The sequence below is a fragment of the Bos indicus genome, chromosome 2 (assembly GCF_029378745.1).
Source record: "Bos indicus isolate NIAB-ARS_2022 breed Sahiwal x Tharparkar chromosome 2, NIAB-ARS_B.indTharparkar_mat_pri_1.0, whole genome shotgun sequence".
NCBI classification, from domain to species: domain Eukaryota; kingdom Metazoa; phylum Chordata; class Mammalia; order Artiodactyla; family Bovidae; genus Bos; species Bos indicus.
In genome coordinates this window covers 62,884,267-62,903,391 of record NC_091761.1, presented here as the reverse complement: position 1 = coordinate 62,903,391, position 19,125 = coordinate 62,884,267, and the positions used below count along the sequence as shown (strand labels likewise).

At 41.5% G+C, this 19,125-nt stretch overlaps 1 protein-coding gene across 7 annotated transcripts in view; it reads left to right on the top strand.

Annotated features, from left to right (window-relative positions):
* Positions 1–19,125, top strand: part of MGAT5 (alpha-1,6-mannosylglycoprotein 6-beta-N-acetylglucosaminyltransferase) — a 397,375-nt gene that overhangs the window by 247,236 nt on the left and 131,014 nt on the right. For all 7 annotated transcript variants that reach the window (XM_070799867.1, XM_070799869.1, XM_019973660.2 and 4 more), the window contains 2 exons: positions 4,954–5,088; positions 12,389–12,522. In XM_070799867.1, coding sequence (XP_070655968.1) covers positions 4,954–5,088; positions 12,389–12,522 — 269 coding nt within the window. The remainder of the gene's footprint in view (positions 1–4,953; positions 5,089–12,388; positions 12,523–19,125) is intronic.

Below are 19,125 nucleotides of genomic sequence, written 5' to 3'. Positions count from 1 at the left end.
TCGAAAAGAAAACACTTGAAGGGACATTCTAGAGATGGAAGACGTAAGACAGCATATGTCCCACCTTGCTCCTACTTTATTGTCCAGCGAGGTCACTGTGTTAGGTCCAAGGTCCACACAGGATTAAAGGCAGTATTGAGATGAAAAAGCAGTGTTATCAATAAAACAATGTCAGCTCTCATTTGTTAAATGGTTTCCATATGCTAAATCCATGATCTGAGCTTTAGTTATAGCAGTAATATCAACAGTTATGATACTGATGGTGAAAATATCATATGTCACCAGTTATGACAGCCATAATATTGATGGTGCCCGTTTAGAACTAACATTTGTTGAACACTTCCTGTGCACCAGATATTAAGCACTTCACATGTTATATTTTATTTAGTCCTTAGTGCAAGCCAAAAGTAGGTACTATTGCTTTCTGCATTTTAAAGATAAGGAAACTGGGGTTCAAACCAAAAATGGGTTCTTCAAGGTCCTATTGAGGGTTTGTGGGAGAGCCAGGATTTGAGCCCTCTGTCTCTCTGACCTTAGAGCCTGTGCTCTTGACCATGGAACCACAATGCTCCTTTCAAAGCTCGAGAAACCCAAGGTCTTTCTGAGCCCTTCACCACTCTTTAATAGCTGCCTGCCATTGCCTTTGTCCTGCTTCCTTAAAAAACACATTGGGGACACAACCTCTGAAGTGGGTGTATTCATACATTGCAGGGTCATTCCTTCATCTCCTCCTTTGGGCTGGTTCTTGGTATGGGACATAGAGATGATTAGCCTGTGGTCAAGGAGATGCAGATCTTTTGATAATTACAACTAATGCATTGTACAATAGTGACACTAACTGCAATGTGATTAGTACTACTTGAGGTGAGGATGATAAGCCCAGGGAGTGGAGAAACTGTGAATATTGCTCACCAGTGTGTATTGATTGAGCACCTAAAACAGCAGGTACTCATAACTGTTTACTGAACAAATAAGTGAAGAAATCAATGGAAGAGAGGATGGTGAAGAAATGGAACACTATGGGTGCTCTGGGGATAGGTACTCCCTAGGGAGGCCCAAAAAGTCATTTTAGGGATCTACTAGGCAGAGATTTGATTTGCTGGTCAAGAAGATCATGGAGGTCTTTAAGCCCTGGTGTCAAAGCCAGATGTGTTTATTAATTTTGGAGCAGTGGTTCCCACACATGCCTGCACATTAGAATCACCTAGGGATCTTTTTAGACTCCCCCAGCCCAGACCATATCCCAGACTGATTAAATGACAGCTTTGGGGGGTAAGACTCAGGCATAACTCTCTGTTGATGCTCCCAGGTATAGCACAGGGATCCTCTTTTATTAATCAAGTTTCATGGGCCCACGGATCCACACCCATTGTTTGTATATTATCTGTGACTGCTTTCCTTCTACAAGAGCAGAGTTAAATAGCTATGATAGAGAATATGTGGCGAAGATGAAAGTATTTACTACCTGGCCCTTTACAGAAAAAATTTTTAAATTCTTGGTAAGAAATTGGTTCTTTCAGAAACCCGGTGGAGAAAAGGGTGCCTAGAGCAGTGTCATTGAGGAGCTGTAGGCAGAGGCTTATTGATGACTCTTGTCCCTTGGAATAGGGTGTCCATAGTCTGGTTAAGGATTATTATGGGATGTGAGCAGGGATAAATAGATAAATGGCCAATTTCTGGGCAGGTGGCAGTATGGTTAGCAGTTATATGCTTCACCATGTGAAGGTCACCTACAATCAAGTATGTTGGCTCTGAGTGCAAGGCGAGGTTTAAATAGATGATTAGGTTTATGTTAGTGGATGGATGGAAGGATAATGAAAAAGTATAAACCATAGTGCCAGTTCTTAAATACAGTCTAGTCAGAAGGAAAAATTAGACATAAGAGAAAAAATTAGCAAACAGCCCAGAGCAGTATTTTGTTGTTGTTCAGTAGCTTAGTCATGTCTGACTCTTTGTGACCACGTGGACTGGAGCACTCCAGGCTTCCTTGTCCTTCACCATCTCCTGGAGCTTGCTCAAACTCATGTCCATTGAGTCGATGATGCCATCTAACTATCTCGTCATCTGTCGTCCCCTTCTCCTCCTGCTTTCAGTCTTTCCCTGCATCAGGGTCTTTTCCAGTGAGTTAGCTCTTTGCATCAGGTAGCCAGAGTATTGGAGTTTCAGCTTCAGCATCAGTCCTTCCAATAAACATTCAAGATTGATTTCCTTTAGGATTGACTGGTTGGATCGTCTTACAGTCCAAGGGACTCTCAAGAGTCTTCTCCAACACCACAGTTCAAAAGCATCAATTCTTTGGCAGTCAGCCTTCTTTATGGTCCAACTCTCACATTCATACATAACTGCTGGAAAAACCATAGCTTTGACTAGATGGACCTTTATTGGTAAAGTAACGTCTTTACTAGGTTGGTCATAGCTTTTCTTCCAAGGAGGAAGCGTCTTTTAATTTCATGGCCACAGTCACCATCTGCAGTGATTTTGGAACCCAAGAAAATAAAGTCTGTCACTGTTTCCATTGTTTCCCCATCTATTTGCCATGGAGTGATGGGACGGAGCACCATGATCTTAGTTTTCTGAATGTTGAGTTTTAAGCCAACTTTTTCACTCTCCTCTTTCACTTTCTTCAAGAGACTCTCTAATTCTTCTTCACTTTCTGCCATAGGGCGGTGTCATCTGCGTATCTGAGGTTATTGATATTTCTCCCAGCAATCTTGATTCAGGCTTGTGCTTCATCCAGCCCAGAATTTCGCATGATGTACTCTGCATATATGTTAAACAAGCAGGGTGCTGATATGCAGCCTTGACGTGCTCCTTTCCCAATTTGAAACCAGTCCATTATTTCACGTCCAGTTCTAACTGTTGCTTCTTGACCTGCATACATATTTCTCAGGAGGTGGGTAAGGTAGTCTGATATTCCCATCTCTTGAAGAATTTTCCACAGTTTGTTGTGATCCAAAAAGGCTTTAACATAATCAGTGAAGCAGAAATAGATGTTTTTCTGGAATTCTCTTGCTTTTTCTATGATCCAACAGATGTTCGCAATTTGATCTTTGATTCCTCTGACTTTTCTAAATCCAGCTTGTACATCTGGAAGTTCTCGGCTCACATACTGTTGAAGCCCAGCTTGGACTATTTTCAGCATTACTTTGCTAGCATGTGAAATGAGTGCAGTTTGCAGTAGTTTGAACATTCTTTGGCATTGCCTTTCTTTGGGATTGGAATGAAAACTGACCTTTTCCAGTCCTGTGCCACTGCCGAGTTTTCCAAATTTGCTGCATATTGAGTGCAGCACTTTCACAGCATTATCTTTTAGGATTTGAAATAGCTCAGCTGGAATTCCATCACCTCCACTAGCTTTGTTCATCGTGATGCTTTCTAAGGCCCACTTGACTTCTCACTCCAAGATGTCTGACTCTAGGTGAGTGACCACACCATTGTGATTATGTGGGTCTTAAAGATCGTTTTGTATAATTCTTCTGTGTATTCTTGCCACCTCTTCTTAATATCTTCTGCTTCTGTTAGGTCCATGCCATTTCTGTCCTTTATTGTGCCCATCTTTGCATAAAATGTTCCCTTGGGATCTCTGATTTTCTTTAAGAGACCTCTAGTCTTTTCCATTTTGTTGTTTTCCTGTATTTCTTTGCATTGTTCACTTAGGAAAGCTTTCTTATCTCTCCTTGGTATTCTTTGGAACTCTGCATTCAAATGGGTAGATCTTTCCTTTTCTCCTTTGCCTTTTACTTCTCTTCTTTTTCTCAGCTATTTGTAAGGCCTCCTCAGACAACCACTTTGCCTTTTTGCATTTGTTTTTCTTGGGGATGGTTTTGATCACTGCCTCCTGTACAGTGTTACAAACCTCCATCCATAGTTCTTCAGGCACTCTGTCTATCAGATCTAATCCTTTGAATCTATTTGTCATTTCCACTGTATAATTGTAAAGGATTTGATTTAGGTCATACCTGAATGGTCTAGTGGTTTTCCCTACTTTCTTCAATTTAAGTTTGAATTTGGCAACAAGAGTTCATGATCTGAGCCACAGTCAGCTCCTGGTCTTATTTTTGCTGACTATATAGAGCTTCTCCATCTTTGGCTGCAAAAAATATAATCAGTATGATATAGATATTGAACATCTGTTGATGTTCATGTGTAGAATCGTCTCTTATTTTGTTGAAAGAAGGTGTTTACTATGATAGTGCATTTTCTTGGCCAAACTATTTTCCGTACAGGGTGGTATCGAAAGAAGTTTGTACTGTAGAGGCTTGTATTGAAATGGAAGGAGGTCAATAAGGGCAAGAACAGACTCTGGGAGAAACTGATAGGTACTGAGTATCCAGTATATGTACTTTGCTTTCAATACCTATTTCAACTACCTAAAGAATTCCCGAAAGGTTTCTGTCTTACCATCTTCTCCGTATCTAATCCTTTTTGTTTTGTTTTTGATGAGGAAAGATTCAGAGAAGTTAACTTCCTAAGATCTCATGGCTGCTAGATTGGAGAGTATGATTTATGTTGTCTGGAATATATATGGCCTGGGCTTAGGAAAATCCACCAAGATCACTGGGTGATTCTAATGTGCAGGCATGTTTGGAAACCATTGCTGCATGTTGCTTCCACAATTATCTGTTTAAATAACACATCTGGCCCTTTCACCAATGCTTAAAGACCTCCATAATCTTCTTGACCAGCAAATTAAATAGAGATAGACAGACCCAGATCTTCTTTGGTTTCTAAGGCTGTATTTGTATACCACCATTTGCTTTTGCAAGACTCAGAATTGAGGCTTTGGATGGACCTGATGACTGGGCAAAATTTGGATAGGCAGCTGACTGGGAACAGCTGTGTCATTCTTCCTGATAAGGATTCTTGAGATGTTTCTTTGCCTATTAAAGTTGCTAAGTGTAATGCTTGTAGTAAATTGTTTTTCTTTTTTTCTTCTTTCTGTTCTTTCTCTAGAATAATGAAGAAGGTCGTTGGAAACCGATCTGGCTGCCCAACTGTAGGAGATCGAATCGTTGAGCTCATTTATATTGATATTGTAGGACTCGCTCAATTCAAGAAAACTCTTGGACCATCTTGGGTTCATTACCAGTAAGTGCTCGTACTTGTTTTGTTCTTAAATTTTTAGAGCTTTTTATTTTGTTAACAAGAGTTGCATGGTTGCCAGTAGAAAAAGCTTATCGAATATCATCTTTTGAGCTGTGCAGAGTGTTTCTCATTCCTAATTGAAGTTCAGATTCTCCACGGTGTCTTTTGACTTTCAACACTCTTCATTAGTTTCACTGATTTAAGAGTAGAATCCAAATGTCCAGCCTTATTTTTCCTCTCCTAACACTTAGCTTGCATCTCTGTCTGCATACACTAATCTCATCCGTTTAATCAAGTAACAATTTTGATAAAATATGGACAGTGTCATTTCTTGTGTTCTTTAGATTTGAGATGGTGACTCATTTCTCTGTCCCTTTCCTCCATCAGTATTGTTATTCTTGGAAGAAAAAGCTGGGTGTAGCTTGTCTAAATGCTAGGGTCTTATATTTTTAAAGATATGCCTTATGCTTAGTATGACTGGAGTTCAGTGTTATTCTGCACAGTTTTATTATTTAATAGAAGATCTCACTATTTCCATATATGTGAGTTTGAGACCATGACTTAGTATTTGAAACAGTTTTACATGGTACACAAGCCTGACACTAAATAACATTGAATTCTATAATGAAGCTTATTAATTTTTCAATTTCCTTACACTCTTTCTAAGAGAGGCTTAGTTTAATGCTACTGTGTCTAAGATACTACTTTTTTAAAATTGGAGGATAATTGCTTTATAATATTATGTTGATTTCTGCCATATACAACGTGAGTTAGCCATAGGTATACATATATCCCCCCTGACACTACTTTTAACACTTGCATGAGAATAGCTGTAAGTCTCAGTGTTCAACAGGCAAAATAAAGTATCAGTTTGACTTTAACAATTCTTATTAATAAAGAATAATAGGAGGATTGATCAGGATGGTGGAGTAGGAGAATGTGGAACTTGTCTCCTGCTACATACACATCCAGAATACATCTAAACATGGAACAGTTCTCATTGAAAACTAACTGGAAGTTTGCAGAAATAGTCTGTATGACCAGGACTGTAAGAAAGACCCACAGGTAATCAGGGAGGAAGGAAGGAAAAGCGATCAGGCAGGGATCCCTGGGAAGGGGCTCCGGAAAAGGGACACTGCCCTGGAAAGTGGGTGAGAGCTAGACTGGGGCCCTGAGTCATGGGGTCCTACCCGAGAGAGATGAACCCCCTTGTTAAGTTGGTGGGCCACCAGCACTAACAGAAGAGCTGTGGGAAGCTTAGACCCTGCTTGTGAGGAGAACGTGTCCCCGGGCTTGCCCATGAGGCAGGGCAGAGAGGATAAACAGAGGCTTCCTGCAGCTGCCTCAGAGTGTGCCAGCCCTAGCTGACTAAATACTCCAGCCCCTCTTACTCCATGTCACAGCATGGCCCTGGATCCAGGGTGGCCATGATGAGAGAGGGAAAATAGTGGGACACAGAGGCGACCTGGACCCAGGATGGAACCTGAGTGGGTGGCAGTGGCTACTGTTGATGCTTACTCAAGCAGTGCATCAGAAGCAGCCCAGATCTCTGACAGCAGCTCACCCTAAATACCTGGGCACACAGGCTCCACCTGCCAGCAATGCCACAAATAGGCAGAAACAGAGGAGATTGGGGGCAGCAAAAGGCTATCTGTGAGCGGCAGAAGGTACTTGGACCCAAGCCTACATCTCAGTAGAGGAAGGGAAACAATGGCTCGTGCCCACACAGCGAGCATGTCAGAGACAGCTCGCGTCTCTGTGGTTGGCTGACAAGCTGAGAGCCTGCGCCCTCTGCCCTTGCTTCAGCACTCTGCACTCAGGGGTGAGGGTCTCAGTGCTGGGACAGGGAAAAGCACACACTTAACAGGAACAGGTGAGACTTCCCTGGTGGTCCAGTGGTAAAGAATCCATCTTGCAATGCAGGGGACATGGATTCAATCCCTGGTCAGGGAACTAAGATCCCATAGGCAGCAAAGTAACTAAGCCTGCACACTACAGCTGCTGAGCCCATGAGACGCAACTAGAGAGTCCACGTACCACAACAGAAGATATCGAATGATGCAGCAAAGATACTGTGTGCTGCACCATGCAGCCAAATAGATAAGAACAGAGCCAGCTTCACCCGAAATCTCAGGATTCTGCTCCAGAACCTTAGGATCAGATCACCTCTGATAGGAAGGTGACGGCCGCCTAGCCCAGAGGAAGCCCTACCTCACCCCCAACTTCAGCTCTAGCCCCTCCATCTCCAGTCCCACCCATAGCAAGGTGATAGCTGCCAGCATTCCGGGAGGAAGGGCTACTTGAATCCACATCAGATCCAGCTGCCGTAAGGTGAATGCCACAATAAATCGAGTCCCACGTTTTTGTTTTTGTTTTTTTTTGGGGGGGGTTGGGTTTCCCAGTGCATATAAAAGTTATGTTTACCCTATACTGTAAGTGTGCAACACCATTATGAGTAAAAAAAAAAGTACATATTTAATTTAAAAAATACTTTCGGTTATGAAATGCACAGTGTGAGAATATAGTCAGTGATATGGTAACAGATGGTAATGAGACTTATCCTGATCATTTTGTAATGTACAGAAATATGAAATCACTAAGTTGTACACCAGAAACTGGCATAGTGTTATGGGTCAGTTATACTTCAAAAATAAAGATGAAGGCAAACTCATGGAAAAAGAGGTCAGGTTTGTGGTTATAACAAGTGGGGAGTGGGGGAGGAGGAGTTGGAGGATAGTAGTCAAAAGGTATAAACTTGCAGTTATGAGATAAGTGAGGGATGTAATATACAATGTGATAAATATTATTAACACTGCTGCATTACTTACCAATGCTGTTAAGAGATCAAGCCCCAAGAGTTCTTATCACAAGGAAAAGAAACTTTATTTTGTATCTCTACAATGATGGTTGTTTACTAAGCTTGTGGTATTCATTACACATTGTATATAAGTCAAATCATTATGCTATACACTTGAAACATTCTGTGCTGTGTGTCAATTATTTTTCAGTAAAACTGGAAAGGGAAAGGAAACTCTTTTAAATAGGTTATTGCTAAAAATTGCTAACCAACATCTGACAGTGCAGGGTTGCCACAAACCTTTAATTTGTATTAAAAAATTGAAAAAAGAATGAGTATCTGCAAAATCCAAAAAGTGAAGCACCATAAAATGAGGTGGGCCTGTAGTTTCTTAAAAAAAAAAAAAACCACAAAATATAAATTTGGGGTGGTCGAGGATGGCAGTTTGTTGTTTTCTTTTCAAATCTTCAGACCACGATAAATGTTCTCTGTTATATGGGAGTAGCCATCTTTATGCTTGGTTAATAAGCCTTATCAGTGAATAAAGTTTTTTTTCTTTTTAGCAACAGCATTAAAAACAAGAAGGACAGAGCTGTTTTTCTCTGGCTTTTGCGAGTGGCAGGCCTCTGATAAACATGCCAAAGGAACTGGGCATTTTGAGAGTCCCTGGACTCACATATTCTCATCATTAAGAAAGGCTGTCTGGATGGAAATATATTCTCTGTGGTAGCATTTAGGTCAATTAAAAAGGATGATTTTATTATTAAAATGGTCACTGCTGATGAGTATTTGATTCTTGTTGGATGAAAAGGCTCTATCTCAGAGGGGCTTTTATGGGAGAGTGTAATGTTAATCCCTCCATTCTTTAATAAATCATCTGTGTCAGTGATATTAGCTGGCAGGAGGTCTGTTAGGACTTTAGCATTGGTGTCTTTGAGGTGTGATATGTCTTGAGATTCTCATCCAAAGGCCAAGCAGATTCTCTAGAAAGTTTCTTGCCTATTTCTTTTCCTTTTAAAGGTTAGAAATTAGTGGTGCTCCCTATATTCATCATGGGTAATGGAAGATGATAGGAATTGTATTAAATGTTAAGTTTATCATTTGATGTTTTGTTTAGGCACAAACTTATGAGTCCTGTTTATCTTGAAAAAATATAAATTCTGTCCAATTTATGTAGGGACCCAGGATGTACTGCAGTTCATGGGGTCGCAAAGAGTCGGACACAACTGAATGACTAAATTGCACTGAGGGCATTCAGTTAAACATGTATTGAATATCTACATGTGACTAGTGTCCTGCTAGGTACTGCAAAACTCATACCTGTTTTGCTTCATGTGAGGCCTTTGCTGGGCCTTGAGAACACACAGGAAAGGGAGATGCAAATAGTCCAAGATACACTGTTTCGCATCAAACTCCAAATTAGAAAGTAGGTCCTGGCAAGGAGGTTGTGAGTATCCAATCTTGTAATAGCGGGGCTTAGCACAGAGAGAATGTTCCAGGAATCATTTGGCATTGCTGCAGCCATCCCTGTTAGGAAGCCAGCTGCCTCGGGCAGCGAGGCAAGTATCTTTTAAAGTCATCAGTCTATTCCTGATGCTCCAGACACACAAAAGGCATTAGAGGAACAGCATAAATATTAACAACACAAACCCAATTCCAAAACACACAGATGTAGAAAGTGATTGAAGAGGGAAAACTATAATGTTCAGCCTCCCCTGTCACAGACAGTGATCAGTCTCTTGCCTCTGCTTTGTAAAACAAACCAAGATAAGCTCAAAAAGAAAAGAAAAAGGACAATTCCCAGATCAAAGCTTTGAGTATGTAGAGCTACAAGCTTAGAGACAAGTGTAGAGGCATCCCATCATCATTCATTCTGTAGTCTTCCATTGAGTAGAAGCCAGCATCATTTAGCATACATTTAGACCCCATCTAAAAGTCCAGGATTTCAAGTGTGAGGCTCCTGCCAGGCGTCTTTACTCATCAGGCTTTGTTTTAATTATCCAAATATAAAATAACACCAGCAAAATTCTAAGTTAAAAATAGAATCACAAGCTAGAGAGTGTTAGAGTCCATTATAAACAAGTGTAGGCAGCTAAAGCCTCCACGGCAAAGGTTTCTGTGAGGGGGGGTGGCTGGTTCCCCCTGCCGCGCCTGCTGGGAGCACTGTCAGCTTTGGCCCCCAGCTCTGTGCGTCTCACGGGAGCTGAACCTTCCCCAGTCCCACAAGTCAGTGTGTGTCCTCCCCCTTCCTGTAGCAACCTTCTACAGAGCTGCCATCATCCCAGCTCTTTTTTCTTTCTTTTTACTGAAGTATAGTTGATTTACAACATGGTGTTAGTTTCAAGTGTACAGCAGAGTGATCCAATTACACGTACATATAAATTCTGTCATTAGGTTGATCCCTTGTTCCTTGAGAACCATGTGGGGACCTGGAAGGAGGACACTGTTTCTGTAGTCAGCTTGTATTTTCCTTTGTGGTCATGGCCCACCCGCCTTCCACCTGTCTCTCCCTCTTTCTTTTCTTCCTTGTCTAGACAGATAATGCTGACATGAAAATCATCACACTAAAATAACAACTTAATATTGCTCTTCCTGGAAGATTCAGTCTGGCGATTGCATTCTTTTTTTCTGCATCATGCATTGATGTAAAACTGACTGAAAGATGGATTTCCTCCTAGTGGGGGAAGGAAGAAAGAAACTGAATCAAATCAAAAAGTTATTGTCATCATCTGATTCTAAAATGTGGGCTCTGATCTCTCTTTACTGTTGTGCTTATTGGTCCAGTAAAAGCCATTTAGAATGATTAATACATAATAATAGTGCTGAAATAATAATAGATACAGAAAATAGTGCTGTTTCATTGGCCAGTCATGAGTTAAATTTACATCGGTGTCTTGAAAATCAGTGATGATATAAATGTAACCAAAATCAATAAATTCTGTTTTAGTATTGATTCCTTTCTTCTGATTGACCATTCTTTATGTACTCCAAAGCAATGATCAGAAGGCTTTATCTGTAAAGAGCCAGGTAATAAATATTTTAGTCTTTGCTTGGCCATGTGGTCTCTATTTTAGCTACCAAACTCTGCTGTTACTCTAGGTAATCAACCATAGACATACAGAAACAACTAGGCTTGGCTAGTTCAAATAAAACTTTACTTTTGAACACTGAAAGTTGAATGTCATGTAATTTTCACATCACAAAATATTCTCCCCTTTTTAACCATTTAAAAATGGAAAGACCATTCTTAGCTAGAAGACCACACAAAAACAGGCCATAGACTGGGTTTGGTTGGTGCTGTTCTAAGGCTTTGGTGGAATAACCAAATGAAACAGCTTCAGTTTCAATTCATTTTGAGCTCCCAGAAATGCAAATACATACAAATCATGACTGTCTACTGAGTGAGATTCTAAGCTTTACCAAAAATCTTGTACTCTAGTCAACTGATGAAAATCTTGAATAATTGTTGAAAAAGAGCAAGCTTTGTGCTCTGAGCAGAATAAGACCTCTGTCTCAGTGTGCCTGGGCTGCTGTACCAAATCCTGGGTGACTTATAAACAGTAAATGTGTATTGCTCACATACTGGGGAGACTGAAAGTCTGAGATCAGGATGCCAGCATGGTCAGGTGAGGTGGCAGACTTCATATTGTATCTTCATACTGTGGAAGGGGCACTGGAGTTCTGTGGAATCACTTCTGCTGCTGCTGCTAAGTTGCTTCAGTCGTGACCTACTCTGTGGGACCCAGAGATGGCAGCCCACCAGGCTCCTCCATCTCTGGGACTCTCCAGGCAAGAATACTGGAATGAGTTGCCATTTCCTTCTCCAGTGCATGGAAGTGAAAAGTGAAAGTGAAGTCGCTCAGTCATGCCAACTCTTAGCAACCCCATGGACTGTAGCCCACCAGGCTCCTCAGTCCATGGGATTTTCCAGGCAAGAGTACTGGAGTGGGTTGCCATTTACTTCTCCAACCCTCATGAGCTTATCACTTCCCCAAAGCCCCACCTCCTAATACCATTTCCTTAGGATTTCAGTCTATGAATTGCTGGGGTGGGGTTGAGGGGGGATAGGGGGCTGGTTGTGGGGGATGGAGATAAGCATTCATACCATAGTAGCCTCTAAAAATGTTAATTCTTTTCTTTTTCCACAGTTGTTCATTAATAGTCAACACTGTATGCTCAGCCCTGGCTTGGGGCGCAGCAGTGACCATGGCCTTCTACAGTTCTAGCTTTAGGGAACTTTTTATTTCACTGGTATTTGAGCATCTTCTGTGATTAGTCAACTTGTCCAAAGCAGATTGTATGGACATCAGCTCTGGCTCGAAAGTCACACCTGGGGATGTTTAGTAGACAGGCCAGTGTAAGACCTCTCGATTCCTGCCCAGTGGCATTTCTTACTTAGAGAATTTGTCCATCTTTGGTAGTTCCTGAGAGAGAAGGTAGAGCTTTTGGTCTTTTGACTTTGGGGTCAAGGTTGTTATTTTACTCATGGCATCGTCTATCTTTCAGGTGCATGCTCCGAATTCTGGACTCGTTCGGCACAGAGCCAGAGTTCAACCATGCCAACTATGCCCAGTTGAAAGGCCACAAGACGCCCTGGGGCAAGTGGAATCTGAACCCACAGCAGTTTTACACCATGTTCCGTGAGTAGTTGTGTCTCAGCTCTGCTTTCCAGACTCCCATCAGAGACGAATGGGAGAAGAAATGAGGCTACCATGAGTTTGCATTTGTGATTCCTGGGGTCTTTAGCTGTAGAAATGTGTGCTCTGGAACCTTTTACTTGAGAATAATTGGATTTTTTTAAACTAGAATTGAAAGGCTCTGTGAACATTTTGTGAAAAGCCTTGGAAATGTTCTGGAGAAACATGTTCAATATTAAAGTATGACTGAAAACCACCTGGGAAAGACTTTCGGTGGTCTTTGATTGGCAGACACTAAACATGCTTCCTGCCAAACAGACCCTGTTTAGGGTCCACTTGATGATTCAAGAGGAATGAGATCTTCCGTGTCTGTACACTTTTCCAAATACTGTAATTGAACCTTCATTATTTTAGGTATCAAACTTTATAAAGAAAAAGCCAGCCTTTTCAAGATGGAATGATTTAAAAAGCTGTCACATACCTTACTGACTTCTTAAACCCAGGGCTCAGGATGAAATCTTACGCTCTCTTGCTCATGTGGTGTCTTGTTGCCAATACCAGTGATTATTTTGCAAAGTGATGTAATGGACAGACTAAAAGATGATGAACTCACTGGCCCCAGCTGTAGCCTCTCAGCGTTTTTTTTGTGTTTCTTTCCCACACTGACCATTTCTCGCTGCTGCCATCAGTCTACCTGCCTGCAGTTTGATTTCATTTACAATTAGTTGAGGACTGTGAAGCCAAATGCCAAGTCTGATAGTATTCATGCCAGAGATAAATTTTTTGTTTCAGTTCAGTTGCTCAGTCGTGTCCAACTCTTTGCAACCCCATGAACCGCAGCACGCCAGGCCTCCCTGTCCATCACCAACTCCTGGAGTCCACCCAAACCCATGTCCATTGAGTCAGTGATGCCATCCAACCATCTCATCCTCTGTCGTCCCCTTCTCCTCCTGCCCTCAATCTTTCCCAGCATCAGGGTCTTTTCAAATGAGTCAGCTCTTTGCATCAGGTGGCCAAAGTATTGGAGTTCCAGCTTCAACATCAGTCCTACCAATGAACACCCAGGACTGATCTCCTTCAGAATGGACTGGTTGGATCTCCTTGCAGTCCAAGGGACTCTCAAGCGTCTTCTCCAACACCACAGTTCAAAAGCATCAATTCTTCGGTGCTCAGCTTTCTTCACAGTCCAACTCTCACATCCATACATGACCACAGGAAAAACCATAACCTTGACCAGAGGGACCTTTGTTGGCAAAGTAATGTCTCTACTTTTAAATATACTGTCTAGGTTGGTCATAACTTTCCTTCCAAGAAGTAAGCGTCTTTTAATTTCATGGCTGCGATCACCATGTGCAGTGATTTTGGAGCCCAAAAAAATATAGTCAGCCACTGTTTTCACTGTTTCCCCATCTATTTGCCATGAAGTGATGGGACCGGATGCCGTGATCTTAGTTTTCTGAATGTTGAGCTTTAAGCCAACTTTTTCACTTTCCTCTTTCAATTTCATCAAGAGGCTCTTTAGTTCTTCTTCATTTTCTGCCATAATGGTGGTGTCATCTGCATATCTGGGGTTATTGATATTTCTCCCAGCAGTCTTGATTCCAGCTTGTGCTTCCTCCAGCCCAGCGTTTCTCATGATGTACTCTGCATAGAAGTTAAATAAGCAGGGTGACAATATGCAGCCTTGACGTACTCCTTTTCCTATTTGGAACCAGTCTGTTGTTCCATGTCCAGTTCTAACTGTTGCTTCCTGACCTGCATACAGGTTTCTCAAGAGGCAGGTCAGGTGGTCTGGGATTCCCATCTCTTGAAGAATTTTCCACAGTTTATTGTGATCCACACAGTCAAAGGCTTTGGCATAGTCAATAAAACAGAAATAGATGTTTTTCTGCAACTCTCTTGCTTTTTCAATGATCCAGCAGATGTTGGCAATTTGGCCTCTCGTTCCTCTGCCTTTTCTAAAACCAGCTTGAACATCAGGAAGTTCACGGTTCATGTATTGCTGAAGCCTGGCTTGGAGAATTTTGAGCATTACTTTACTAGCGTGTGAGATGAGTGCAATTGTGCGATAGTTTGAGCATTCTTTGGCATTGCCTTTCTTTGGGATTGGAATGAAAACTGACTTTTTCCAGTCCTGTGGGCACTGCTGAAATTTCCAAATTTACTGGCATATTGAGTGCAGCACTTTCACAGCATTATCTTCCAGGATTTGAAATAGCTCAACTGGAATTCCATTACCTCCACTAGCTTTGTTCGTAGTGATGCTTTCTAAGGCCCACTTGACTTCACATTCCAAGATATCTGGGTCTAGGTGAGTGATCACACCATCGTGATTATCTGGGTCATGAAGATCTTTTTTGTACATAATTCCCCTTGATGAGGTGAATGCCTATTCTGGAAATGACCATTCCCCCAAGTTAAACAGTTCATTTGTACACTCAGAGTGCAGATTTCTGTTTTCGTAAATTCTTGGAGTAATTTTAATCCAGAGCTTTCCATCCTAGAATTACTGTCTGAAAGCTAATCTGTTTCCCTTGTTAAGACCCACAACCCCCCTCTCCTTACCTTTTCCCCGTGTGCTGACCCGTTCCCCTCACGAACACCACCTAAAGGTGACCTTTTGTTGGGTTCACTAAGTACAACAACAAATACACTGGACTGCTCCTTGGGTGTGAAGTGTGGGAAGGAAAACGAATTGAGGGCTGTGGCAGGTGGGGAAATCTGCTCAGGTTTGAATGTTCATTTTAGCTCAGAGAGGCGTGTCAAAGTGTTCTGTATGCATCGTGAACATTACTATCACTGCTTCTGGAGCACTGTCATCCTGCTGTCATAGTCTGTTCCTGGGGCAGAATTCAGGGGGAAAACTAATATAGGGGTGGTGGGTGACAGGTGGCCGGCAGCATGGGGAGACATGGCTGTGCAACTTCGAGGAGCCAGAATGGGGTGACTCGTCTGTTAATTCACATAAATACAATGTTTAGCCATGTTGTGCAAAATGGCCAGAACTGCTTAAATGACATGGTATATTTATACCCTCCATGGGATGGTGTTTCCCTACATCTGGGGCATAAACATAGGAGGCTTTTCCAGAAAGTAAGTTCTCATTTAGAATGCTGGGATTCAGAGTCCTGAGAAACCTATTTTATTTTCTATGAATGGAGGATTTGAAAGTGTTGGTTGAATTGAAATCCATTCACTGCTTAAAATATAACTAAAGATAGAAAAAATAGATCAGTTCTTGTTAACCTGGGAAGGAGATAGTTTTCTAAGTGACTCAGAATTCAGCAGGACTCGGGGGCAAAGCCTATACATTTGAGTGCCTTAAAAAAAAAAAAAAAAGACCTGTATGCCCAAAACAACAATATCAAAAAAATAATACCATAGCATATTCTGTTACAGAGGGTTAATATCACTGATGTATAAAGAGCTACTAAGAATTGAGACAAAAATGTTCCACAATCCAATAGGCAAATGGTCAAAAGCAGTCCAGAGAAAAAAAGAAACGTATTGCTCCAAATACATGAAACATGTTAACCTCATGCATAATAAGAGAAGTACATTTTAAAATTGCACCAAGATCCCGTGTCCCACATATCAAATTGGCAAGAAGCTGAAAGTTTGCTCACGCAGCTCTTCCTCAGGTGAGACTTCAGGAGAGCACTGGGAATGCAGCCCGGCTGCCACTGCCCCGTGCCAGGGCATCTGTCACCGTCTAGCACAGCTTCTAGGCGTCTTTCCTTTGACTGAGCAGATCATATCTAGGAATCCACCCCAAAGACAAGTGAACAAAGATCATACATGGCATGCATACAAGGCCATGTATTGTGACGCTGTTTGTACTAAGGAAAGACTGGAAATAACCCAGAGGTTCCTATTAGAGAACTGAGTGAATCATATTGTCCATTGATAGAGTGAAACGTGTGTAACTGTGCAGAAAGACTGAGGGAAGATTACACTGTCTGAAGGGAGATGTCTAGTCTATATTAAGCGATAAAAGCCAAAGTTCAGGGCAGTGTGTGGAGTCCCTCCCTTCTATGCAAGAAGGGTATGCAGCAGGAGGAAAATGTATGTATGCCGATGTATGTGAATGTGCTTGTGTTTTCAAAAGAAACAATGGAAGACTAAAAAACAAGCTAATAAAAATGATTACCCCTGGAGGAGGGTTTGAAGGGACAGGGATAGAAAATAGATGTCTTTTTTTTTTTTTTTTTACTTTAAACTGAAGTATAGTTGATTTGCAATGTTGTGTTAATTTCTGCTGTACAGCAAAGTGATTCAGTAACACATATCTATATATTCTTTTTTATAGTGTTTCCTGTTATGATTTATCCAGAATATTGAATATAGTTCTCTGTGCTAGATGTCTCTTAATGTACTTTATTTTGACTTTAGAACCATATAAATGTTTTATTTAAAAAGAAATAAGAATTCACTAAAGATTGAAGAGATTAAAAAACATGAAACACACCTAGTGATATGTGAGGTTGGTATTAATCTCTCACACAGATAAAATAGTTATTTCAACTGACTTTAAAACACAATCTTTGGACCGTACATTTGTAGTGGGGAATATTTATTATTATTTGAAACTATTCCAGGTATACTGTGGGAACCAGAATTTGCAGTGGATAGGAAGAGGGAGTGCTTAAAGAAGTTAAGACTGTATAATATTTGGCTTGAATAGGAAATATCAATGTGAACTTATATTTTCTCTTTAAAAAGTAAATGTTTCCTAACTCTGTACTTTGAAAAGGATCAAAAGTAAAGACGATCAGGTGGCAATGAGTATCCTTAACACTTGTTTGGGGCTTCCTAAGTACCTTTCCCACTGAAGAAACCTCTTTCTAAGATAAATAGGTGATTTTAGGCCTAGGGCGACAAACATTAAAAATGTGACATCTTTAATCTGGAAGCAAGGAGACTAAGAAAGACCCCTGGGGTGGAGTCAGAAGGACATAGGAGCCAAAGATGAGGTAGTTTGGGCATCAAAAAGACTAAAAAGGACTTCCCTGTGGTCCAGTAGCTAAGACTCCGGGCTCCCAGTGCAGGGGGCCTAGGTTCAATCTCTGGTCAGGGAACTAGACCCCATATGCTGTGACTAAAAACCCTGCATGCTGCAGCTAAGACCTGGCACAGCCAAATAAATTAAAAAAAAAAAAAGAATAATGACTGCAGTGGAGGGAATCAAACCAACAAAAAATAATCCATTAGTCCAGAATGATAGTCCAAGCAAGAAAAACCCACAAAATCAATTGATCACCTTTAGGCTAGGACACCCTCTTCATGACTCTGAAAAATAAAGGGAAAGAATCCAGTTTTGATCCTGCTTTCCTAGGACAAGTTGTATTTGAAGATAATCAAATAGTTGATGAAAGAACATTGTTAATTATGGAGAAATCACAGCTAATAAATGCAAAAGGAATGAAAAATTAGAATATCAATATCTTACAACTCTTAATAAGACAGTGGAGCAAGGCAGGGATTATCAGTGATGGCAAAATCCATCAGTGAACAGGTTGATGGAAAACATCCTTATGGCAGAGGCAGTCTTGAATGGGGGAAACAAGGAAATGAAGCAGTTGGGGACCTTGATCTTGTTGAGGATGTGCCCGAGGTTGGAGAACTTGTGGAAAAAAAGCAGTGCCTCCCTGCTCCACCCTACCTCCAGAGCATGCCCACAGAGAATTTGGCTGCACCCCTCAGAGAGGGTCCTTCCCTTCCCACATGACAAAGGGGCCAGATCCAGTCTAACCCAGTTGTTCCCACAGAACCTTCCATCCCCCACCCTTTGGGTATATGTGGCTGTTCTCACAACCTGAAGCGGAGAGGGTGGGGTGCGGGGAACCATTCCTTTGAATAGAAGATAAAAGTGTCAAAAGTTTACCTATGTCTTGTCAATTAAAAAAAAAAGTGAAACATTTACTAGTACTTAAAAGATGGGCTGATAGTAATCTTTACATAACTGAAGTAAATCAACCCTGAATATTCATTGGAAAGACTGATGCTGAAGCCCCAATACTTTGGCCACCTGATGCAAAGAGCCAACTCATTGGAAAAGACCTTGATGCTGGGAAAGATTGAGGGCAGGAGGAGAAGGGGGTGACAGAGGATGAGATGGTTGAATGGCTCACCGACTCAATAAAAATGAGTTTAAGCAAACTCTGGGAGGTGGTGAAGTGCAGGGAAGCCTAGTATGCTGCAGTCTATGGGGTCACAGACAGTTGGACACGAACTAAGCTGCTGAAAAGTGTGCGCATACACTGGATGCATTTAGATTGTTCTCTCCTGATGGGATGGTTGCACAGGGAGAAGTTTGGAGACCACAGAAATAATGTTGTACTTGTAAAATCATTGTCATCAACTCCAGCTGCCTTGGGTGTTTGCAGGTATGGAGGGCAGGGGGAGGGTGGGAAAGGCTGGTTAGAAAGGGCCCAGCAGGAGGATAAGGAGAGAGTAAAACACACCCACCATTGCTGAAGCATCTTTAGGAGTAGAGAAGTGAGACAGATGCTCCTGGCCAGATAGATGCTGTTGAAGATTCAGAGAGCACACCTCACTTTGAGGCTGCTTATATTTCTCCTCTAGCTCATTTCCTCACCAAGTTGA